Source organism: Cynocephalus volans, chromosome 1, assembly GCF_027409185.1.
Source record: "Cynocephalus volans isolate mCynVol1 chromosome 1, mCynVol1.pri, whole genome shotgun sequence".
Taxonomy (NCBI): Eukaryota; Metazoa; Chordata; class Mammalia; order Dermoptera; family Cynocephalidae; genus Cynocephalus; species Cynocephalus volans.
In genome coordinates this window covers 77,051,392-77,077,124 of record NC_084460.1, presented here as the reverse complement: position 1 = coordinate 77,077,124, position 25,733 = coordinate 77,051,392, and the positions used below count along the sequence as shown (strand labels likewise).

Here is a 25,733-nt window from a genome sequence, read left to right as displayed (position 1 = left end):
GTGACACACATATAGTACAGAGTCCCTTCGCTAGCCCCAGGGGATGCAGTATACCAGGAAGGAAAAGGCTGCAGAGAAGAACAGATAAAAACATGCATTTCCAAGAGTTCGCTTTTGTCACATCGACTCGAGTGGGTCCCACTACAATTGTAAAGCCAGCTTCTGGCCTTCGCACCTCACTATTCAACCTCCCTGTTTCAGGGAGGTGCCCGAAGCATTCAGATGGCTGTACAAGGATCCATCATCAAATACTTGTTGTTTATCAGGAAGAGAAAAGACGGTACCTTTTGTAGGTAAGAGGACTGTGAGAAGTACTTGAAAGAGTTACCCATTTCACTGGAACCTATATATGCTAAATAATCACAATTGAAAAATTCAGGTTGCTTTAGGAAGGAAATCCTTCTCTTAAGGCCGAAATGGTTCTGTTTCTCCTGGAGAGGCCGGATTCGCTCACTGGGGAGAGCTCCTCTGGAGTTGTTCTCGCTGTTCAGTTGCAGGAATAGTGTTGACAGGTTTTATGCTCCCCTGCAGACCACCCTGTCAGCTAAAATTAAGCACCTGGTCTCAGATGGGCTTACGTGCCCATATTTGATGGGAAGCCCTAACCTAAAAATTCTAGGGGGGATCAAAAGGGATGATGAAAGACCTGATAAATGTAGGATCAATTCTGTTTAATTTAACCAGGCTGACAAGGTACGATGTTTGGCAGTTGCCTGTTTGGAAAAATCAACTCAAATTTACTTTATTCTTAGAAGTTAGCAAACCCCTATCATGTGCAAAGCCCTATGCTAGGTATGAGAGGAAATATAACTAAGTAAAAGCCATATATCTGCCCTCAGGCAGGATAAGTTATCCCCTCAAGCAGGAACCAAGTGTATAATATATTCCAAGATCATGAATTGCCAAGTTCCCTACACGCAGAGCCCAGGATGGGAATTCTCTATGCACGTGACTTACTGAGGAAGTGCTCTCAGGAGAAACCTATAAGAAAAGGAGAAGGGCAGGACAGGAAAGGAGAAGCAGCTAAGGAAGAATGTGATTTCCAGTGAAGTCAGCCTGATGCCAGGGAGAGCTCTGGATGGAAACTGCCCCACAGAGCTGCCCTGTCTTCAGATACAAGAGCTGGGCTTCTGCACCTCCACGAAGTCAGTCACTGGCTCTGGGCCATCCTTATGGAGAGGGCATAACTCCTAGTCACTTCCAGGCAAGGTAGCTCCAATGCTTTGGAGAAAGTTGAAAACTGGGATCCACTAGCCACAGTGCCAAATGGAACATGTACAATATTTGCTACATAAATATAAAGCATTTAGCACAGTACCTGGCCTGTGCAAATGTGAAATAAATGTGAATGAGTAACTGCTCTGACAGACTTGCTCCATGAAGTCTTCCTAAACCCTCCCCATCATAAGCACTCTCTCCTTCTTCTCCAGTCTCCTAGCTTTTTGTCTGATTCTCATTCTACACTGCAATAGGGTTTTGGAGTACTGGGCTCCTTGCTAACCATTTCTGTATCACCACAGAGCTACATAGATAGCAGAGTGTATTATAAACCTCTGTCATGAGTTTCTGTACAAAGACTGCAATTGTCAGTGTTAAATATTTAGAAGATAAGCAGAGTAGGGGCTGGCTGGTTAGCTTATTGGTTAGACGGTGGTGCTGATAACATCAAGCCCAGAGTTTTGTCCCTGTACTGGCCAGCTGCCGAAAATTTAAAAAAGCAAAGCAGAGAAAGGTCTACCATGCAAAGATTGGCTCCTGCTTCCTGAGAAGGTTTGACAGACTCTGAGAGGACTCAGTGTGTGTGACAGTTAAGAGCAGGGACTCAGGAGCCAGTGGCCTGAGTTCCAGCCCCTGCCCTATTGCTTTAATGATGAACAACCAGGGGCAAATCACTTCCCCTCTCCGTGTCTTACTTTGTTTGCTTCTAAAGTGGGAGTAGTGGTAGTGTCTAGCTTTGGGGTTTTTTGTGGGGATTAACTGAGGTAATTTGTGTGAAAACTTAGCACCGGGGCGCGGTGGGTGCTGGGGGAGCATGAGCTACAGACTGATGAGGGTGAGCTGCACGAGGCCTCAGCTGATGCGTAGGACATGAGGAGGTGGAAAGGACAGATGTGGACACTAAGGGCACAAGTGCATGAGCAAAGGCATCATGGTGGAATGTGTGTACGTTCAGAGGGCTGTCCATCCAGGAAGATGGTTTGCAAAATGGAAACCTGGGAGGTTAAACTGCATGGTGTGTTTGGGGTTATGCTTGAAAAGGGCCTGTTTTATTGGGTTAAAGAGTTTAGCTTGATCCCTGATGGAGTTCAGAGGAAAGGACAATATTGGGACTCAAGAGGGTGGTTGTGCACGGGTGGGAATGGCTAAGATCACCAAGAGAAATTACATCCTGTGGTGAGGATTCCAGTTGCAGTGACAGCAGAGAGGACAGGGCTCTCTAGTGATATTCTCACATTGTAGATTGATGAAGGAACCAAATAGACCCCCTCCCTGCATCCAGGAGACATAAAATTGGAGGTCCCAGCACACGGCTAGGTGACTGTTCATTCCAATGGTTTCCCACCCCTGCCTCCTGCATTGTAGTCTGTGTGAGATAAGCAAAAAGGAGCAGGAGCAAGCCCTGGCCGCTGCACTTGCTGGCATCCTGTGGGCTGCAGGAGACGCTCAGAAGGCCACCGTCTGTCTTGTCACGGAGGATACTTATGTTGCATCGACTCCTGTCTACTCCAGGGACAATTTCACTGAGCAGGTAAGTGCTCTCCTACCCGTCCTGCCAGATAAAAGGCTAATGAAGCCTGAGTGTGTACTAGACGTGTCCTGGGAATGGAGGCAGAACCCCACTGATGCTCTGTATGTGCCTGATGTGGCCAGAGGTGCCTTCTGAAGAGGCAAGTACCCAGGGCTGTAAGTTATCCAACCTGCCAAATCTGAGTCCTGCCGTGAATTTCTCCCTCTGGAATTCACCATGATCAAGAGTATCCCACACCTGAAATCAAAATAAACTGCACTTCCATGTCCACTGTCTTAAAGATAGCTGGATTCTATCCAGCAGAAAAAAAATCTGTGTATGGTTTTACTGCTAAAGGTACCATATTCATTTAAAATTGAGGAATGCAAAAGTGATGCCAGTAGCCACCCAATTTTATCATGTATGTATGTTTTACGTGGCCTTGGGTAAGATAATATGTCAGTTTTTAACAATTTGATTTTGCAATGAAACAAAAAACTCCCTTGAGCTAATAACAGTGAGTTGACATCTGTTAGGTGTAACTTTCATCTTCCTTTTCATTTTTATCTTCTGTTCCTGATTTGTAGCTCCAGCTGTTTGAATTTTTAGAGAAGGAAGCCACTGAGAAATTCATCTACGATCATTTACAATGTGTAAGTGTTTAAGTATTGAGGTACTTCCTCTATGCTGAGCTGATCTTACAGGGATCTTCTTTCTTTTATAAAGCATATTTCTAACGATGCTTGTTAAGAAAACCAGGTCATTGTCAGGGCTAAGAAAGGGCGGAAAAGAGAAAGATAAGCCTGCCTCTCCATCCTCACAACCTAGAAAGACGCCAGATCACACACAGGCCCCTCACACATGCCTCTTTTTCCTCGGCTAATCAAACCCAGAGGATAATACATTAGAGAGCATACACGAGAATTTCTTTTGTGGGAAGAAAAATTGTTAAAGCAGTTTTGCCTCATCTAATGGATTAAAAAAAAAGTAGTAAAAAACAACCAAAAAACTAAGGCCCTCATCTAAGCTGTCAAAATGACCATTCATATTTGTTCAAGTAAATGACTTCTGGCCTTAAAAGGCAGTCCCATTTCACTTCGTCCATCAGCACCTGACACACAATGTCCTCCACTGCAAAGATTCCCCCCACCCCCAGGGTGGGGCAGGGACAGTGGTGGTGGAAAATGGAAGATGCCTTTTAAAGATTCCTCTGCAGAGAAAGAAATGAGAGCTGATTTTCTCATTGGAAACCTGTGATGTGGAAGCAGAGACAATTAGCAGGATAGCCATGAAGCCATACAGCTGCAGAGTGTGTGGAGGAAGGCAATGGGATCAATGACACTGCTCCCGTCCTGTCAAAGCCTTCAGAGGCAGAAAGCTTGGACATGAGTTCTCAGTCACGCACTAGCTGTATGATCTTGGTTAACTAGTTACCGAGGCCTACCTCCCCCACTATCTCACAGGTCTGTTGTTAGCCTGTGTGACGGGCAGAAGAATGCCCCCCGCAAAGATGTCCAAATTCCATCCCCAGAACCCGTGGATATGTTACATTACATGGCAAAGGAGAATGAAGGTTGCTGATCAGCTGACATTAACATAGGGAGATGATCCTGGATTACCCAGGTGGGGCCAGTGTAATCACAAGGGTTCTTAAAGTGGAAGGGGAAGGCAGAAGAGGATGGCAGAGTGACGGGATGTGAGAGTGCCACCTGCCCTTGCTGACCTTGAAGATGGAAGAGGACGGTCATAAGTCAGGGAATGTGGGCAGGGCCTCTAGCAAATGGAAAGGACAAGGAAACAGATTCTCTCCTAGACTCTCTAAAAGGAAAGCTGTCTTGCTGACATCTTGATTTTAGTCCAGTAAAATCCATTTTGAACTTCTGACCTCCAGAACTATATGATAATAAATTTGTGTTATTTAAGCTACTAAATTTATGGTAATTAGTTATAGAAGCAGTATATAATTAATAAAACCTGTATAATAGATTTTAAATACCTGATATAAATGTTAACCTGGAAGCCTGCTTAGAGACTCTTTGTTGTAGGCAGGAGACATTTAGTGGGGTTACACAGACATAGAGGATTCATTTTTCAAATGACCCTTTCAGCGATTATCGGGGTAAATGCTTCCCTCTGTTTTCCATCTCCTCAACTCAAACCTGGGAAAGTCTAATTCCATGGGAAGGAACCCCCACACCTGCAAGAAATTCTTAAATTCTTAGCCAGGGTTGAGATGAGAGGATCAGACATAGGCTATACACAGGCTTTCCTAGTCAAAGACTAAGAGTTGAGCTGGAATAAGTAATAAAGGCCCTGGTGGTGACTTCTGGGATGATGGCAGAAAATAGGTGCCCAGGGCATTCCTGATGCAGGAGAAGATCAAAATGGGCCCACAACTACCAACACCTCATTGTCTGGTCCCAGAACCATCACTCATCTCAGAGTAGATCCCCACAGAGCAGAAGTCCTACAGCTGGCCCATCACTGAGCTGCAGACTCCACAGAGGGAGGTGCCTGCAACCAACACTGCAGATGTGAGAGAAACAGCTGCAGCCAGTGGCACCGCTGCTGCTGCCACAATGTAACTCTGCTGCTGCTGTGAACACTGCAGACACAAGGAAGAGAGTTGCAGCTGCCAGTGCTGCTGCTGCCCCCATGAAGTTACCCCACTACTACCAAGGACATTGCAAATGCCAGCAAGGCAATTGCAGCTGCCAATACCACTGCTGCCAGTGCAAGGTAACCCCACTGCCACTGCAGACACTGTAGCTGTGTGGGCACCACTGCAGACACTATAGCTGTGTGGGCCACCACTGCAAACACTGCAGCCAAGCAGGCAGCTATTGCAACCACCACTGCTGCAGTCACCACCACGACCAATACCACCAGGCAGCCGCCATCATTGTGCAAACAACCTACCATGACTGGAGCCACTCCTGCCATGCAGGCAGCATGCCAAAGCCACCTCCACAACCACTGCTGCTGCAAGGGCAACCTGCTACCACAGCATCAGCCACAGCAGCCACTGCCACTGCAAAGGTGGACAGCTGACCACCCAGCTGCATTGACACAAGGAGGGTCAGCAGAGGAGTCTAGGGAAGGAGAGTAATAGAAGAAGCAATGGTCCTACCAGATGACCAAACGTCAACGTATAGATAGTAGAAACAGGAAAAAACAAGAAAATGCAAGAGAACCAAAGAAATACAATAACTCTCAAGTACCAGACCCAATAGAACAGGAAACCTTTGAAATGACTGAAAAGGAATTCTGAGTAAAAATTTTAAGGAAACTCAATGAGATACAAAAAGGTGAGAGTTAGATGACACAAATGAACTGAGCAAAATTATCCTGGACATGAAGGAAGAAATTTACAAGGAGATAATACTATAAAAAAGAATGTAGCAGAACTCATGGAACTGAAGGAGTCATTCAACAAAATGAAAAATACAACCAAGAGCTTAAGCAGCAGACTACAGCAAGCAGAAGAAAGAATTTCTGATCTTGAAGACAGTCTTTTTAAAATAACTCAAGCAGGCAAAAAAAGGAAAAAGAATTTTAAAAAATGAAGAAAACATAAGAGATAGAGCAGACAACCTTAAGCACACAAACATCTGAATCAGGGGCTTTCCTGAAAGGGAGGAGAAAGGGAAAAGCATTGAAAACATGTTCGATGAAATAATAGTGGAAAACTTCCCAGGTTTAGGGAGAGACACAGACTTCCAGATTTAGGAGGCCCAAAGATCCCCAAACATATTCAATCCAAAAAGGTCTTCTCTGAGGCACACTGTAGTTAAACTGGCAAAACTCAAAGAAAAAGAAAGAATCCTCAAAACAGCAAAAGAAAAGCATCAAGTCAACTATAAGGGAGCCCTTATCAGACTAACAGCAGACTTCTCAACAGAAACTCTACAGGCCAGAAGAAAATGGGATGATATATTCAAAATACTAAAGAAAAAAAAAAAAACAGCCAAGACTACTATACCCAGCAAGGCTATCCTTCAGAAATGAAGGAGAAATAGTGTACTTCCCATACAAACAAAACTTACAAGAGTTCACCACCACATGAACTGCTCTACAAAAACCCTCAAGAAATCCTCAAGGAATTTTCTAGCATCCAAAAAACAATAATCACTACCACAAATACACAAGAAAGAACAAAACCTACCAGAAGAACAAAAATGCAAATGTGAAAGAGAAAGAAACTATATTTTACTACCTCCAAAAACCAACAAATACCAAAGACAAACAATAAAAGGCAAAGAAAGAAACAAAAGATATTTAAAACATCCAAATGAAAATTGATAAAATGCCAGACGTAAGACAATACCTTTTAATAGCAACCCTAAATGTAATCGAATTAAATTCCATACTCAAAAGACAGACTGGCTGATTGGATTAAAAGGCTAGACCCAACTATATGCTGTCTACAAGAGACTTAACTCACCTGTAAAAACACACACAGACTAAGAGTGAAGGGTTGGAAAAAGATATACCACACAAATAGAAATCAAGAACAAGCAGGAGTAGCTATTCTTATATCAGATAAGATAGACTTTAAACCAAAAACTATAAAAAGAGGCAATGAAGGCTACTATATAATGATAAATGGATCTATTCAGCAAGAAGACATAACAATCATAAATATATATGCACCAAATATCAGAGCACTCAGATACATAGAGCAAATGCTATTGGACCTAAGGAAAGGGATAGACCCAAATATGATAATAGTTAGGGACCCAAACATTCCTCTCTCAACACTGGACAGATTATCTAGGCAACAAATCAACAGAGAAACACAGGATTTAAACCACACTTTAGACCAACTGGACTTGGCAGATATCTACAGAACATTTCATCCAACAACCACAGTCTACACATTCTTCTCATCTGCACATGGAACATTCTCCAGGATAAACCATGTGTTAGGTCATAAATCAAGCCTTAACAAATTTTATCTTTTTTAAAAATATATTTATCTTTCTTGTTTTGGCAGCTGGCCAGAACAGGGATCTGAACCCATGACTTTCATGATATAAGGCTGTGCTTGAACCAACTGAGCTAACTGGCAAGCCAAACCTTAACAAACTTTAAAAAATTGAAATCATTTCAAGTATCATCTCAGACCACAATGGATTAAAACTAGAAATCAATAACAAGTGAAACTCTGGAAACTATACAAACACATGGAAATTAAATAACATACTCCTGAATGACATATGGGTCCAAGAAGATATTAAACAGGAAATCAAAATTTTTCTCAAAATGAGTGAAAATAAAAACCTGTGGGATGCTGCAAAAGCAATACTAAGGGGGAAGTTTATTGCAATAAGTGCTTATATCAAAAGAATAGAAGGGTTTCAAATAAACAACCTAATGATACATCTCAAAAAACAGGAAAAACAAGAACAATCCAATCCTGAAATTAGTAGATAGAAAGAAATAAAAATCAGAGCAGAACAAAATGAAATAGAAACCCAAAAAATGATACAAAAGATCATGAAACAAAAAATTGTTTTTTTAAGAAGATAAACAAAATAGACCATTAACAAGGCTAACTAAAAAAAGAAGACATAACAAATAACAAAAATCAGAAATGAAAAAGGACATATTACAATGAATACCACAGGATGCAAAGAATTATTAGAGACTATTATAAACAACTAAATGCCAACAAATATGAAAACCTGGAGGGAGTGGATAAATTTCTGGACACATACTAACTACCAAGACTGAACTACCAAGAAAAAATAGAAAACCTGAACAGACGAATAATAAGCAATGAGATTGAAGCAGTAATCAGCAGTCTCCTAACAAAGAAAAGCCCAGGACCAGATGGCTTTACTGCTGAATTCCACCAGACCTTTAAAGAGGAATCAATACCAATTCTCTTCAGACTATTCCAAAAAATTGAAATAGAGGCCATTCTCTCAATCTCATTCTATGCAGTCAGCATCACCTGATACCAAAACTAGACAAAGATACAATAAAAAAAGAAAACTATGGGCAATATCTTTGATGAACATAGGTGCAAAAATTGTCAATATAACATTAGCAAATAGAATACAGCAACACATCAAAAATATATATATACATCACAATCAAGTGTGATTCATACCAGGGATGCGAGGATGGTTCAACATACACAATTCAATAAATGTGATACACCACATCAACACAATCAAGGACAAAAACCATATGATTATCTCAATAGATGCAGAAAAAGCATTTAACAAAATTCAACATCCCTTCCTGATAAAGACTCTCAAGAAATTAGGTATAGTAGGAAAGTATCTCAACACAATAAAAGCCATATATGACAAACTCACTGCCAATATCATCCTTTAAGAATGGAAACAAGACAAGGATGCCCACTCTTACCACTTCTATTTAACATAGTATTGGGAATACTAGCCAGATCAATCAGGTGAGAGAAGGAAAGAAATAAAGGGGAAAAGGGCATCCAGATTGAAAAAGGCAAATTCAGATTGTCCCTATTTGCAGATGACATGATCCTATATATAGAAAAGCCTAAAGACTCTACAAAAAACTCTTAGACTTGATAAATGATTTCGGAAAAGTTGCAGGATACAAAATCAACACGCAAAAATCAGTAGCATTTTTATACTTCAACAAAAGAAATCAAGAAAGCTAGTCTATTTACAACAGTCACTAAAAATAAATAAATAAATAAAATGCCTAGGAATCAACTTAACTGAAGAGGTGAAAGATCTCTACATGACAACTACAAATCACTGTTGAAAGAAATTAAAGAGAACACAAAAAGATGGAAAGACATTCCATGCTCTTGGATTAGAAGAATCAACATTGTGAAAATGTCCATATTACCCAAAGTGACCTACAGATTCAATGCAATCCCCATCAAAAGACCAATGACATTCTTCACAGAAATAGAAAAAAATCCTAACATTCATATGGAACAACAAAAGACTCCGAATAGCCAAAGCAATCCCAAGCAAAAAAAAACAAAGCTGGATGCATTACACTACCTGACTTCAAATTATACTACAAAGTTATAGTAACCAAAACAGCATGATACTGGCATAAAAACAGACACATGGACCAATGGAATGGAATAGAGAACCCAGAGATCAACCCATAAACTTACAGCCAACCGATCTTCAACAAAGGCACCAAGAACATATGCTGGGGAAAAGACTGCTTCTTCAATAAGTGGTGCTGGGAAAAGTGGACATCCATATATAGAAAAATGAAACTACACCCTACTCTCAACATATACCAAAATCAACTCAAAATGAATTAAAGACTTAAATATAGGTCCTGAAACTATAAAACTTTTAAAAGAAAACAGGGGAAACACTTCAGAAAGTAGGACTGGGAAAAGACTTTATAAATATGACCTGCAAATCACAGGCAACAAAAGGAAGAATAAACAAATGGGATTATATCAAACTAAAAATCTTCTGTACAGCAAAATAAAAAATTAAGAGAGTGAAAAGACAACCTACAGAGTGGGAGAAAATACTTGCAAATCATGAATCTGACAAGGGATTAATATCCAGAATATAGCTGGGAGTTCAAGATGGCGGCGGCTGCGGCGGCTGGCGCGGAGTAGCTGAGGTGGAAAAGGTGGCCACTGGGCCTCAGGCAGCCGGGAAACTTGTGGACCTTTCTCTGGCCATCTCTTAAGGGAGGACTGCTGCTGCTGGCCGGTCGTGGGGGCTCAACGCCACTTTGCCCCCGGCAGGAGAGGCTGCCTCATTTACAGGCAACAGCTTTGAAGTGTGGAGCAGGAAAAGAACTGATTCTTAGCTGCAAAAGCGAGTCTTGAAACAGGGAACACGGCGCCAGGGCTGCTGTGGATGCAGCCAGGATCCTGGAGGCCGGGGCCGCACTGAAGGCGGCCAGCTGCCCTATCCAGGATTCGAGGTTTCAGGCCGGCATTAAAGAAGACTCCTGGGAGCGCCCGAGCGGCGCCGCGACTGAACAGCCCGAGGCGGCAGCGCCGAGAACACGGAAGGCAACAAACCAGAGACAGAGCGAGCGCCCGACCTGGCACAGCACTGTGAGTGATCCCTGGCAAAGCTCTGTTCGGGGGGTGGATGCCCACGCGGCTCCCCGCCTGCACCACCAGGCCACTCATTGCCCTGGTGCTGCCTCCATTTTCCCAGGTGCGGGCAGCTCCGCCCTGCTCGGCCATCACTGAGCCCATTTGCTTGGCCTGGCGCGGGGCTTTCTGGACCCTGCGGGCCGACCTCCTCTCCCACTCCCTCCACGGTTCTCTGGCAGGGCTGGGGGTGTGGGGCGTCCCGACCAGTTTTGGGAGGGCTAGGAAGTACGGGCGGGCCGACTGTCACTCCACCACACCCTGGACTCCGGCCCCGGTAAACTTCCTGTTACTGGGAGGCAGATACCATCTCTGCGACCACCAGTTTGGAAAAAAGCCTAACGAATTTCTGGTTGGGAATAGTGTGGTAGGAGAGTTCCCAGGTCTGCTTGAACCTGCCGGAGAGCAGGCTGCAGGCGGGCACTAGACTCGGTTTATACCGGGGGGATACAAAGGTGAACAAGACCCGAGAAAGATCTACACAGTGCTACAAAGGCACCCAGAGAGACTGGTCGTCTGTGCCTAGCAGAAACCCGGTAGACTTCCTGGGCGAGGCGGTGCTGAGCAGGGTCTTGAAGGCCCAGCTGATAGACGAGGGGTGCAGAAGACACGCCCCAACCCAGCACAGTGTGCACAGAGGGGGGAGACGTGCGGCCAGGGAGGCGGAGACTCGACAGAAACCACACACCCGGTGGGGTCGCCACTGCACGATCTAACAGCCTGGGCCAGAGCACACTGAACGGGGAGAAGTCCTGTACAGAAAGTGAAAGCTCAACAGAGATCACACACCCTGTGGTACGTGATCCACCAGCCCAGCAGAGTACAAGCTGACCAGAAAGGTGGATCCCCGGAGAAGCCCAAGACCCGAGGCAACCACACACACAAGACACTAGAGGCCAACTGAGCAGTCACGGCGGGAGCCATACCAAATTGGCAACCACAGCAACATCCTAGTTAGTCATTAGTCTTAAACCGGTGGACTGTGAAACCCCCTGCCACAATGAATAAACACCAAAAAAAAGACACCAGAAATACAAAAAATCAAGAAAGTACACCACCAAAAGTTAATAAATCTCATACTCTAGATCCTATAGAACAAGAAGCCCTTGAAATAACTGATAAGGAATTTCGAGTGATAATTCTAAGGAAACTGAATGAGATACAAGAAAACTCAGCTAGACATCATGATGAAATGAGGAAAAGTATACAGGATCTGAAAGAGGAAATATACAAGGAAATCAATGTCCTGAAAAAAAATGTAGCAGAACTTGCTGAACTGAAGAAGTTATTCAGCGAAATAAAAAACACAACGGAGAGTTTAACCAGCAGGCTTGTCGAAGTTGAAGAGAGAACCTCTGAACTTGAAGATGGGCTGTTTGAAATAACACAAGCAGACAAAAAGAAAGAAAAAAGAATCAAGGACATGGAAGAAAATCTGAGAGAGATATCAGACAACCTCAAGCGCTCAAATATCCGAGTCATGGGTATTCCAGAAGGGGAGGAAAATGGAGATTCCATTGAAAACATATTCAACAAAATAGTGGCAGAAAACTTCCCAGGTATAGGAAAAATCACAGATCTTCAGATCCAGGAAGCTCAACGATCTCCAAACGTATTCAACCCAAAAAGGCCTTCTCCAAGACATGTCATAGTCAAATTGGCAAAACTCAGAGACAAAGAGAGAATCTTAAAAGCTGCAAGAGAGAAGCGTCAAATCACCTATAAGGGAGCCCCAATCAGGTTAACATCAGACTTTTCATCACAAACCCTAAAAGCTAGAAAGGAATGGGATGATATTTTCAAAATACTAAAAGACAAAGATTGCCAGCCAAGAATACTCTACCCTGCAAGGCTATCCTTCCGAAATGAGGGGCAAATAGTATATTTCTCAGACAAACAAAAACTGCGGGAGTTCACTACCACAAGACCACCCTTACAAGAAATCCTCAAGGGAGTACTGGGTTTGGTTCCTGAAAAATAACTACCACTGCCATAAAAACCTAAGAAAAATCTAAACCCGCTAGTACAATAAAAATGGCATTCATGAAGAGAAAACAAGCTAACAAAAACACTATCTACAACCTAAGGAACCAACAAACAAAGAAACCAAACAGTAAATCAGAAAGCAAGGAACAAAAGACACCTAAGACAACCAAACAACCAATAAAATGCTAAGAATAAATCAACACCTTTCAATAACAACTCTTAATGTTAAAGGCTTAAATTCCCCAATTAAAAGACACAGACTGGCTGACTGGATCAAAAAGCAGGACCCAACTATATGCTGCCTACAAGAGACCCACCTCACCCATAAAGATTCACACAGACTAAGAGTAAAAGGATGGAAAAAGATTTACCATGCAAACAGAAAAGAAAAACGAGCTGGAGTGGCTATTCTTATATCTGACAAAATAGACTTTAAACTAAAAACCATAAAAAGAGACAATGAGGGACACTACTTAATGATAAAAGGACTGATCCATCAAGAAGACATAACAATCATAAATATGTACGCACCCAATGTTGGAGCAGCCAGATTTATAAAACAAACTCTATTAGACCTAAAGAAGGAAATAGACACTAATACCATAATAGCAGGGGACCTGAACACTCCACTGTCAATATTAGACAGATCATCTAGGCAAAGAATCAGTAGAGAAACACAAGATCTAAACAAGACTCTAGACCAATTGGAATTGGCAGATATCTACAGAACATTCCACCCAACAACCTCAGAATATTCATTCTTCTCATCAGCACATGGATCATTCTCCAAGATAGATCACATATTAGGTCACAAATCAAGTCTCAATAAATTCAAAAAAATTGGAATTATCCCATGTATCTTCTCAGACCACAATGGATTAAAACTAGAAATTAATAACAAACAAAACTCTGGAAACTATACAAACACATGGAAATTAAACAGCATTCTACTTAATGACATATGGGTCCAAGAAGAAATCAAGCAGGAAATCAAAAAGTTTATTGAAACTAATGAAAACAATGATACATCATACCAAAACCTGTGGGATACTGCAAAAGCAGTATTGAGGGGAAAATTTATTGCATTAAATGCTCACTTCAGAAGAATGGAAAGATGGCAAGTGAACAACCTAACACTTCACCTTAAAGAACTAGAAAAACAAGAACAATCCAATCCTAAAGTTAGCAGACGGAAAGAAATCATTAAGATCAGAGCAGAACTGAATGAAATTGAAAACCAAAAAACAATTCAAAAGATCAACGAATCAAAAAGTTGGTTTTTTGAAAAGATAAATAAAATTGACAAACCATTAGCATGGCTAACAAAAAAAAGAAGAGAGAAGACTCAAATAACAAAAATTAGAAATGAAAAAGGCGATATTACAACTGATTCATCTGAAATACAAGGAATCATTCGAGACTACTATAAACAACTATACGCCAACAAATTTGAAAATCTGGAGGAAATGGATAAATTTCTGGACACACACAAGCTCCCAAAACTGAACCGTGAAGACGTAGAAAATTTGAACAGACCAATAACAATAAAGGAGATTGAAGCTGTTATCAAAAGGCTCCCAACAAAGAAAAGCCCAGGACCAGATGGATTCACAGCAGAATTTTACCAAACATTCAAAGAGGAATTGACACCGATTCTTTACAAACTATTCCAAAAGATTGAAACGGACGCAAATCTCCCAAACTCATTCTATGAAGCAAACATCATCCTGATACCAAAACCAGGTAAAGATATAACCAAAAAAGAAAACTACAGGCCGATATCCTTGATGAATATAGATGCAAAAATCCTCACTAAAATAATAGCAAACAGAATACAGCAACACATACGAAAAATTATTCATCACGATCAAGTGGGATTCATCCCAGGGATGCAAGGTTGGTTCAACATACGCAAATCAATAAATGTGATACACCATATTAATAAACTCAAACACAAGGACCATATGATCATCTCTATAGGTGCTGAAAAAGCATTTGATAAAGTTCAGCACTCATTCATGACAAAGACCCTCTATAAGTTAGGTATAGAGGGAAAGTATCTCAACATAATTAAAGCCATATATGCCAAACCCACTGCCAATATCATCCTGAATGGGGAAAAGCTGAAAGCTTTTCCTTTAAGAACAGGCACTAGACAAGGATGCCCACTCTCACCACTCCTATTCAACATAGTGTTGGAAGTACTAGCCAGAGCAATCAGAGAAGAGAAGGAAATAAAGGGCATCCAGATTGGAAAAGATGAAGTCAAACTGTCCCTGTTTGCAGATGACATGATCCTATATATCGAACAGCCTAAAACCTCTACAAAAAAACTGTTGGAATTGATAAATGATTTCAGCACAGTAGCAGGATACAAAATCAACACACAAAAATCAGTAGCATTTCTTTTCTCCAATAGTGAACATGCAGAAGGAGAAATCAAGAAAGCCTGCCCATTTACAATAGCCACCAAAAAAATAAAATACTTAGGAATTGAGTTAACCAAGGAGGTGAAAAATCTATATAATGAGAACTACAAACCACTGCTGAGAGAAATTAGAGAGGATACAAGAAGATGGAAAGATATCCCATGCTCTTGGATTGGAAGAATCAACATAGTGAAAATGTCCATACTACCCAAAGTGATATACAAATTCAATGCAATCCCCATCAAAATTCCAAAGACATTTTTCTCAGAAATGGAAAAAACTATTCAGACATTTATATGGAACAATAAAAGACCACGAATAGCCAAAGCAATGCTCAGCAAAAAAAATAAAGCTGGAGGCATAACACTACCTGACTTTAAGCTATACTACAAAGCTATAATAACCAAAACAGTATGGTACTGGCATAAAAACAGACACACTGACCAATGGAATAGAATAGAGAATCCAGAAATCAACCCTCACACTTACTGCCATCTGATCTTTGACAAAGGCACCAAGCCTATTCACTGGGGAAGGGACTGCCTCTTCAGCAAGTGGTGCTGGGATAACTGGATATCGTTATGCAGGAGAATGAAACTAGATCCATACCTCTCACCATATACTAAAATCAACTCAAAATGGATTAAGGATTTAAATATACACCCTGAGACAATAAAACTTCTTAAAGAAAACATAGGGGAAACACTTCAGGAAATAGGACTGGGCACAGACTTCATGAATACGACCCCAAAAGCACGGGCAACCAAAGGAAAAATAAACAAATGGGATTATATCAAACTAAAAAGCTTCTGCACAGCAAAAGAAACAATTAAAAGAGTTAAAAGACAACCAACAGAGTGGGAGAAAATATTTGCAAAATATACATCTGACAAAGGATTAATATCCAGAATATATAAGGAACTCAAACAACTTTACAAGAAGAAAACAAGCAACCCAATTAAAAAATGGGCAAAAGAGCTAAGTAGGCATTTCTCTAAGGAAGATATCCAAATGGCCAACAGACATATGAAAAAATGCTCAACATCACTCAGCATCCGGGAAATGCAAATCAAAACCACATTGAGATACCATCTAACCCCAGTTAGGATGGCTAAAATCCAAAAGACTATGAACGATAAATGCTGGCGAGGCTGCGGAGAAAAAGGAACTCTCATACATTGTTGGTGGGACTGCAAAATGGTGCAGCCTCTATGGAAAATGGTATGGAGGTTCCTTAAACAATTGCAAATAGATCTACCATACGACCCAGCCATCCCACTGTTGGGAATATACCCAGAGGAATGGAAATCATCAAGTCGAAGGTATACCTGTTCCCCAATGTTCATCGCAGCACTCTTTACAATAGCCAAGAGTTGGAACCAGCCCAAATGCCCATCATCAGATGAGTGGATACGGAAAATGTGGTACATCTACACAATGGAATACTACTCAGCTATAAAAACGAATGAAATACTGCCATTTGCAACAACATGGATGGACCTCGAGAGAATTATATTAAGTGAAACAAGTCAGGCACAGAAAGAGAAATACCACATGTTCTCACTTATTGGTGGGAGCTAAAAATTAATATATAAATTCACACACACACATACACACATACACACACAAACGGGGAGGGGGTAAGAAGATATAACAACCACAATTATTTGAAGTTGATACAACAAACAAACAGAAAGGACATGGTTGGGGGGGAGGGGGGGAGGGAGAAGGGAGGGAGGTTTTGGTGATGGGGAGCATTAATCAGCTACAATGTATATCGACAAAATAAAATTAAAAAAAAAAAAAAAAAAAAAATATCCAGAATATAGAAGGAACTCAAGCAACTTAATAGTAAAAAAACTAAGTAACCCAATTAAAAAATGGGCAAGGGAGCTGAATAGGCATTTCTCAAAGAAAGATATACAAATGGCCAACAAACACATGAAAAAAGTGCTCAACATCACTTAGTATTAGGGAAATGCAAATCGAAACCACATTGAGATACCATCTCACTCCAGTAAGACTGGCTATTATCAAAAAGACAGAGAATAACAAGTGCTGGTGAGCATGCGGAGAAAGGAGAACCCTCTTACACCATTGGTGAGATGGTAAATTAGTGCAGCCATTATGGAAAACAGTATGGAGTCCCCTCTAACAACTACAGATAGAACTGCCATATGATCCAGCAATTCTACTGCTGGTGAGATACCCAAAGGAGTGGAAATCATCATGTCAAAGGGATACCTGCACTCCCATGTTTATTGCAGCTCTATTTACAATTGCCAAGAGTCGTAACCAACCTAAATGTCCATCATCAGATGACTAGATAAGGAAAATGTGATATATCTACACAATGGAATATTACTCTGCCATAAAAAGAATGAAATACTGCCATTTGCAGCAACATGAGAAATCATATTAAGTGAAATAAGCCAAGCACAGAAAGAGAGGTACCACATGTCCTCACTCTAAGTGGGAGCTAAAATATAAACAGATAAATTTTTTAAAAAAGAAAGATACAACAATCACAGTAATATATTGAATTTTCAAAAGGAGAGAACAGAACTGAGGTTACCAGAGGTGGGGAAGGAGGAGGTGGAGGGAGGGTAAGGGAGGAATCGGTAAAGGGGCACGAAAAACGATTACACAGTATAATGTTGAACTTTAATATAAAGCATTTATTTTTAAAAACAAAAAGATAATAAAGGCCCTAAGAAGAAGTGGATTCCACAGTACAGATGGGCTTGACACAAAAGCCACAGTGTCAAGCAGACCCAAGGTGACCATTACCTTAGTTGCACTGAAAAGGGGTGGCTCCATCTCCTAAGTGACAGGGAACCTGATGGCATATATATTCCTCTCCAGCTGGGGGGGGGCGGGTACTGCACATTGTGATCAGTGCCCCATCTAGACCTTTACCCAACCCCATTCACTCTCAGAATGTGTCCATCCCATGCCCCATTCCATTTAGGCAAAGATCTCAAGCTAGAGGCCTGAGGGTTACGTGTGGGCAGTAAACCTATTGTTATGGGTTGAATTTTGTCCCCACAAAAAGCTGTCTTGAAGTTCTAACTTCCAGAACCATCAGTGAATATGATCTTATTTGAAATTAGGGGCCTTTGCAGATGTTATTAAGCTAAAATAAGGCCATACTGGATTAGCGTGGGCCCTAGTCCAAGGACTGGTATCTTTATAAGAAGATGGAAAATTTGGATACCAACAGAGACATGCAGGGAGAACACCAAGCATAACAGAGACAGAGATTGGAACGATGCATCTACAAGCCAAGGAGCGTCAAGTGCTGCCAGCAACCACCAGCAGCTGGAAGATGTGAGGAAGGACCCTCTTCTAGGGCTTTAGAGAGAGCATGGCTTTCCCCAACACCTTGATCTTAGACTTCGAGCCTTCAGAACTGTGAGAGAATAAATTCCTGTTGTTTGAAGCCATTCAAATTTCTGCTAATTTGTTACAGCAGCCCTAGGAAGCTAATACACCTAACACATATGATCTGCAGTATTAGCCCACAAAGTGTTGTGTTTTTTTAACATTTGAGTCAGTTAATGTCAAAAACAACCAGGAAATTCCACATAAAACCCTGAATTTTGGGCTTTTAGAAAATCTGGCCACATGGGGCCCATATACTTGCATGTCTTCAATGAGCTGACGCAGGAGCAGCTACCCTCGTTAGATAAGTTGTGACAGGCTGAATGCTGACTACACCCTAATCCCAGAAACCTGCGAATATGTTACCTAACCGGTAGAAAGGAACTTTTCAGATATGATTAAGTTAAAGACGTTGAGAGGGGGAGAATATCCCGAATTATACATATGGACCTAATTAATCATAAGAGTCCTTATAAAGGAACAAGGGAGACAGTGGAATCAAAGAAAGACAGGTGACAGGGCAGCAGAGGGAGAAAAGGTGACATGATGTGGGACCATGAGCCCAGGACGAGGATGGCTTCTAGAAGCTGCAAAAGGCAAGGAAGCAGAACCTTCCCAGAGTCCCCTGGAGGAACACAAGCTTCCGGCACTTGGATTGTAGCCACTGAGACCCACGTTGAGCTTCTAACCTCCAGAACTGTAGGATAATAAATGTGTGTTGTTTTAAGCCCCCTAGTTTGTGATACTTTGTTACAGGCCATAGGAAACCAACACACACTGCTCCTCTTTGCATCAGGCCCCACTTCTTGTTTCTCCTGCACTTTGCAGGACAGTCACTTGGCGGTGGGTCCTGTCTGGCTTCTATTCTGGCCTGTAATTTGTCTTTTGCCTGAGGATCCTGCCCCTGCCCTAGCAAAGTGAACAAATTAATCCATGAAAGGAAAAATACATGCATTTTAGCAGAAACCTTCCTAATCCAATGCATTTAAAGGGGGGGATTTAACACTGGGCATCTGAAAAGCCAGCCGAGGAGCTGCTTTTCAGCAGGTAGAGAATTGACTTAAAGCTAAGATAAGACCAGCTAATGAGAGGCTCTGGATATTGGTTAGGTGGTTTCAAGTTGATCCTAGAGATCACAGGGCATCTTCAGAAAGTCCTAAGGAGAACAGTAACCTGGCCAAGAAAAGACACAGGGGAGAAGAGCCTTAAAGAGGGACAGACACTAATTTTGCTGAGGATCTAGCATGTTCCAAGAACCCAAGTAGGTACTGTGTAGTAATTATTTCATTTCACTTTTGCAACAAACCTGGGGAAAAGGTTACTTTAATCTGTGATTTCAGGTGAGGTTGAAACTGAAAGGAGTTAGTAAATAGGAGTTAGTGTAGAACTGGTTTTGACCCTAGCTTGTACTCCTCCGAAGCTATTTCTGTGCAGCCTCTCTGCTCGCCCTGAGTGTCACGGGTGGTGAGGAGGGATGAGTTAGGAGAGCTCGGTGAGGGAGCAGCCAGCCACGAGCAGCACCGAGGGTCTGGGCTAGGAACCATTCACTACCTATTAGCCATGACTGGAAGAGAATCACATGGTAGAAGTGCAGGAAAGAAAGAAGAAAGATAAGTCGAAGACCAAGGAAATGATAGTGACATTGGCATGAAACAAGGAAGGAGAATGCGTTTGAGAGTGGAAAAGACTTAGTGAAGCAGAGAGAGCGCCATGCTTTCAGCAGCTAGGAAAAAAAATTCTCTCAGACTGTAAATCCTTGAATTTCATACTCACGTGCTTTTCTTTTGCTTTTTAAACAGTTCAAAGGGGAAGGAAGCCATGGTGTCATCCTGTTTCTTTACAGTCTGATCTTCTCCAGAACATTTGAAAGGTAAATTTTACAAATATGGGCATAGTTATTTCCTATAGGATTGGATCACATAAACAGTGTACTCTTGAGTTGGGAAATATTTTCATCCCCATATTGGAAACATGAGTGCAATTTTTTTCTAGTGGATACTCTGCACTGACACGTTCTTTCCTGTCATTGGTTTGGCCACACAAATGGGCAGACAGGTGTCATAAGTCAAGTTTGAATCTGCTTTTATAGTACAGCAGCAGGTTCCTTCTTCTTGTGGCTATAAATATTGGCAGATAGTACCAAGGCTTATTTGTACAAGTTTCATAAATAAATATATTTTATTATTTAGATCCACAATAAAATATATCCTCAAATATTTATTTTGTTTCTGTGACATGCAAAGCCCTGCTCTCACCACTATGGGAAGTACAAACAAGAGAAGATGTGGCCCTGACCTTCTGTAGTTTCTAGTCTGGGAAAGACAAAAAGTATGCATAGAGATCCTGGGCAAGTCCCAGGTGGTACCCAACAAGCCAAATGATGTGTAAAGACAATGAGTCTCAGTGGATTCCAGAGAAGGAAGGGTCCCTGTCAGATAGGGTAGTCAGGCAAGGCTTCAGAGAAGAAATGGACTTTCTTCTGGCCCCTGAAAGAAAACCAAGCTTTTGAGAATCAGAGAAAAAGACAGAGGATTCTCAGAGGGAGGAATTACAAGCCCTGAGGTAGTGTTCCTGAAACTTGTCTTTTACATACCACCATCACATTTTTATGGTCTATGTGATTATTTGCTTAGCAATTTTAAAAAAATCAACACATATAAATATCAACTTCTTTCTAAACATTAGTACCCTTTCAATCATTTGCTATGCTGAAGACAAAACAAACATATTGAAATAAACACACCACTATTAACATTTTTAAATGCTCATATCTATACCACCTAAAGTGATACCATGATTTAGGAAACACTGCCCTGAGTTATATCTGATGCCACCAAGGCCCTCTGTGCTTGACAGAAGTCTTCAGGTCTTGTTCACAGAAGGGCACGACCTCTTGTCCCGTGAATAGCTTCCTTCAAGAACACATACGAGGGTACTTCAAAAAGTTCATGGAAAAATGGAATTGAAAGATAATAGGAATCTTTTCATGAACTTTTTAAAGTACCCTCCAACAACTTGCCTCCCCCTAGGTGACATCAGGAGCCACAATCCACCTTGGCCTTATATTGTCAAGGGTAAGATCCCAGCCCCTAGCCCCTGATGTAACAGTGAAGTCTGCCCTTCTGCAGCCAAGGAATGGGCTCAGCAGCCACGCCAGTGTTTTCCATTTGAATAGTCTGTTCAGCCCTGTGTTGAGCCAGCACTCTCTGGTGTGGTCATTTGTCACTCTGAGCCAAGCATCCTTTGTCACATGTAGCAAACAGCTTGTCACATATTGAGCCCAGCAGCCACCCCGAGCACACACAGGGATTCTAATGTACGAGGTGTCTCTATCTTCACCCGTCTCCCTTACCTCTTACCACTGGCTTTCCCCAACCGCATCCACTGCTTCCCTGATCACCTCTGCAGCCCCAGTCCTAGAAGCTATCCCTGTGAGAGATGGAAAGGTGCAAGTCACGTGTGCAGGACGGTGACCAGAGCCTATGTTACTGCTGCCTTGCATCAGGGCTGGAGGGAGGAAAGCTGCAGGTGCCAGGTATAGTCACTGTCCCTGATGATCATCTGCTGGTGGCTTCTCCCATTCTGCAGGCTTCAGAAGGACCTAGATGTCACCACCACTCATCTGTTACAGCCAAGTGCTGGAGGCTTCCTGTGTAGGCAGGTGGGTTGGAAGACTTTGCCTTTCTATTGTAGAATCTTAATTAGGCTTGTTTTCTAATTAAGCATTTTCTCTCCTTCCGCAAAGAGTGATCAAGTTATCTCTGAAAGACCAGGAAGATGCTACCCTGAGTTGTATTAGAATCTACCTGCCAATTTCCATAATAGTTGTCTCTAGTTTACCTCTGAGAGTCCTACATCCCTCAGATTCCAGAAACTTTAAAAAATATCTTGACAGTACCCACCAGGAATTCCTAATAACAAAGAAAAGTGTTACAAAAAAACATCTTAGCATCGTGCTTCTTAAATCACAACCATGGAAACCAACATTTGAAAGCATGTAAAGGGAGGCAGGGCAGTGAGATCAGAGTGGGGCAGGTAAGGGGCCAGGTTCAAGAAAAAAGTCAACAAACCACTGTTTTAGTGCTACCAAATGTTTAGGACGTAGGTTTTTTCAGAATTATGTACTGTATTTCATTCTTTTCAGGAAAAATGATCATTTTCATGGTCTTTAACAGAAAAAACTAAAGTCCTTATTTCATTGCTATCTAAAATGTAAATGTCTGTACAATATGCTACTAGGCGGTCCTGAACATGATTTTAACGGGAAGGGCAAGTCCAAATGTCTTCAATGGCTGTGAGAAAGGAAAGTGTCAGGAAATACTACGTGGAGTCCTGACCCGCAGTGATGTCGGCTATTTGCATTGGGGTAAGGACGCCTCTGAGGATGACAGACTCTCACAGGTACGTGTGTCCCAATTCTCAACCACACAAGTAGAATGCCAATATTTTGACATTTTTAAGTCTCTATATTAAGGCATTCGAGTCTTTGCCGACTTTTCCCTTTGCTGCCATCCTGCCCACCTCCTGCCCCCACACACAGACTCACAGAGCATTCTGAGTCTAAATGGAAAGATCCGTGTCTACCTGCTTCACATTTTATTTTACATATTTTTGTGTATAGAGTATAGGTAATACTAGTCTATGTAAATAACTTTTTTAAAACAGTATTTGGAATATATAGATAAAGAGAAAGTCCCCTTTCATCCCCAGGCAGCTATGGGCCCCCTTCTCAGAAACAAATACTGCCAGCTGTTGATGGGTGTTCTCCCAATTCTTTACTTATGCAAATGCATGCATATATTCTACACATTTCTCGAAGCTTTAAAAAAACAAAAAAAGAAAAAACAAACAAACAAAAAACCCCATTGAACAAAAAGGGGCCTTGCTTAGGAAATTCCTGTCAAAAAGCTTTCCAGCTCAGGGGGTTTATAACCTTTGACAACCAGAAAGTAAAATGTGCTGTTGAAAAGCACAAACAGAATTAAGTGAAATGTGATTCTGCAAAAACAAAGAGCAGAAAGAAGAGGAAAGCAAATATACCCACCCCAAGCCACAAATAAAAGCTGCTTCTGTGATATTTTCGCGAAAATTTTTACCCTAAAACCCAGGGAAGGCAAGGCAGATTCTGTAAAAAAAAAAAAAAAAAAAAACAAACAGCACTTCTCTGGAGTGGCCTTGAAACCAGCCAGGATGTAATTCATTATGATGGTGACAACCCCCCCCACCACCCAGGCCTCCATCCCCAACCTCCCCCAACCACCAACACAAACAATCCCCACTGCTCAGCACCTTTCCTGTCCTCCGGCTCCTGGGTCCAGCGCAGAGTACCTTTCCTGCGTGCAGGACTCCACACTTCACAAGGAACCTTCATGTCCATAACTTCATCAATCTTTCCTCCCACTCTTGTCTCCAGCTACTGTGTTATTCATGAAATCAGCGTCTCACAACACATCCGTACCATGTGTCTGATGGTATCAGGAAAACAGTGTCTGACTATAGCAGAATTGGTGTAGTTGGTGTACAAGCGTGTTTTAAAAATTTTCTTATTGTTCCTTGAGTTCGTAGTGTAGGTTCATTATAGGAAAATGAGAAGTATCAGATACACTAAAAGTCAAAGAAATAAATCCAATCCCATCACCTGGTGGTCAATCCTTTCAGGAATGCTTCTTTCTCTTTTTCTTCCTCATATGAATATGTCCTATTCTACTCTTCTGAAACCTGCTTTTCTCATTTATCACAAATATCTTTACATGTCAATGAGTATATGACCTTCATTGTATTTAATGGATGCAAAGAGTTCCGTTGAATGAATGTGAAAGACTGTACTTTGAATACACCCTGAACGGAGAATGGATTGGTTATTGTTATAAAGCTCCTAATCACTTTTTTCCAGATAATTTGTGAATTCATCTTAGAATTTGATATACATAATGAGGAAGAAAACTAAGCCAGAAATAGGGGATTTATAGATTCCATTTCACATGTTTTTCTTTTATTCAACCGTGCATGATCACATGGTACCCAACGGTCTAGCATTCCTGGATCTACCAGAGCCCAGTTATATGCCAAGACTTAGTTTGGAGAAAAACAGAAGGATACACTGGGAGCCAGGTTTCAAGGGGTGGGGGAACAAAAATGACAACAATCATTTTAGTGCTTTGTCTGTTACCACAAAGCTCTTTTATAATATTATTTCACCAGATCCTTGCTATGAACTAGAAAGATTTTAAATGATTTAAAAAAATTCTTATTTCAGTCATATAAGTAGGTAATTATTAAGCTTTACTAAATCTCTGCACCATCTCAGTTATTATTTGCTTAACGTTTTTCTTTAAATCAACTCACTTTAAAAATTTGGAACTAACCTTTTCTGCAGCAATAATATAAGCTACAGGCTCAATGTGCTAACTGCTTTTTTTTTTCTAATACATATTTAAATAGATACATATTTGTTTTTTTAAAGTTCATTCCCTGTGCCACTGACCTGCATGCCACATGCCACCAACGGGCACACGCACATTTGGAAACCTGGTGTAAAGATGAGGAAGTTCTCGTAGCATGTGGAAAACAATACTGGCCTAGAAATCCTCAGACCTGGTTGGAGGCCTTGCCCTGCCACTTGCAGGGGTGTGACTTGGACCAGTCCCTTACTGTCTCTGAGCCTGTTTTCTCATCTACAGACAAGGTGCCTCTATATGCACCTGCCCTGCAACCATAGGACTGATGTGAAAAGCAAACAAAATCATGAATGTCAAAGCCCGTTGGAAAGCCAAAGTGTCCTATACATGTACATATAAGACTTCACGATAGATGATAACAAGGAATAACATTTAACTCTTTATTCAGCTGTGTTCTTTCAGCATCTACGAATTGCAAGGCTCTGTGTCCAGATACAAAGACGAGTCATGCATGGGCCATACATGTACACACACTGATCCCTGTAGGAAGGATCTGAGCATAGGCAGTCAGTGCCAGAGAGCAATGATGTCAATGCTGCCTGCATGTTGAATCACCCGGAGAGCTTTTCAAACTATCAATGCCTGGGTCACCCCCCACTCCAGTATTAGCTTTGTGAGTGTGGGACCAGAATGGTCTAACAGGGGTCCACATTTAGAAG

General features: G+C 41.5%; 1 protein-coding gene across 1 annotated transcript in view; it reads left to right on the top strand.

Moving 5' to 3' along the window:
• Positions 1 to 25,733, top strand: part of MINDY4B (MINDY family member 4B) — a 43,872-nt gene that overhangs the window by 9,795 nt on the left and 8,344 nt on the right. Inside the window, exons 5-10 of the mRNA XM_063090989.1 lie at positions 202 to 293; positions 2,584 to 2,749; positions 3,316 to 3,381; positions 20,416 to 20,486; positions 22,205 to 22,277; positions 22,856 to 23,017. Of these exons, the coding sequence (XP_062947059.1) occupies positions 202 to 293; positions 2,584 to 2,749; positions 3,316 to 3,381; positions 20,416 to 20,486; positions 22,205 to 22,277; positions 22,856 to 23,017 (630 nt within the window). The remainder of the gene's footprint in view (positions 1 to 201; positions 294 to 2,583; positions 2,750 to 3,315; positions 3,382 to 20,415; positions 20,487 to 22,204; positions 22,278 to 22,855; positions 23,018 to 25,733) is intronic.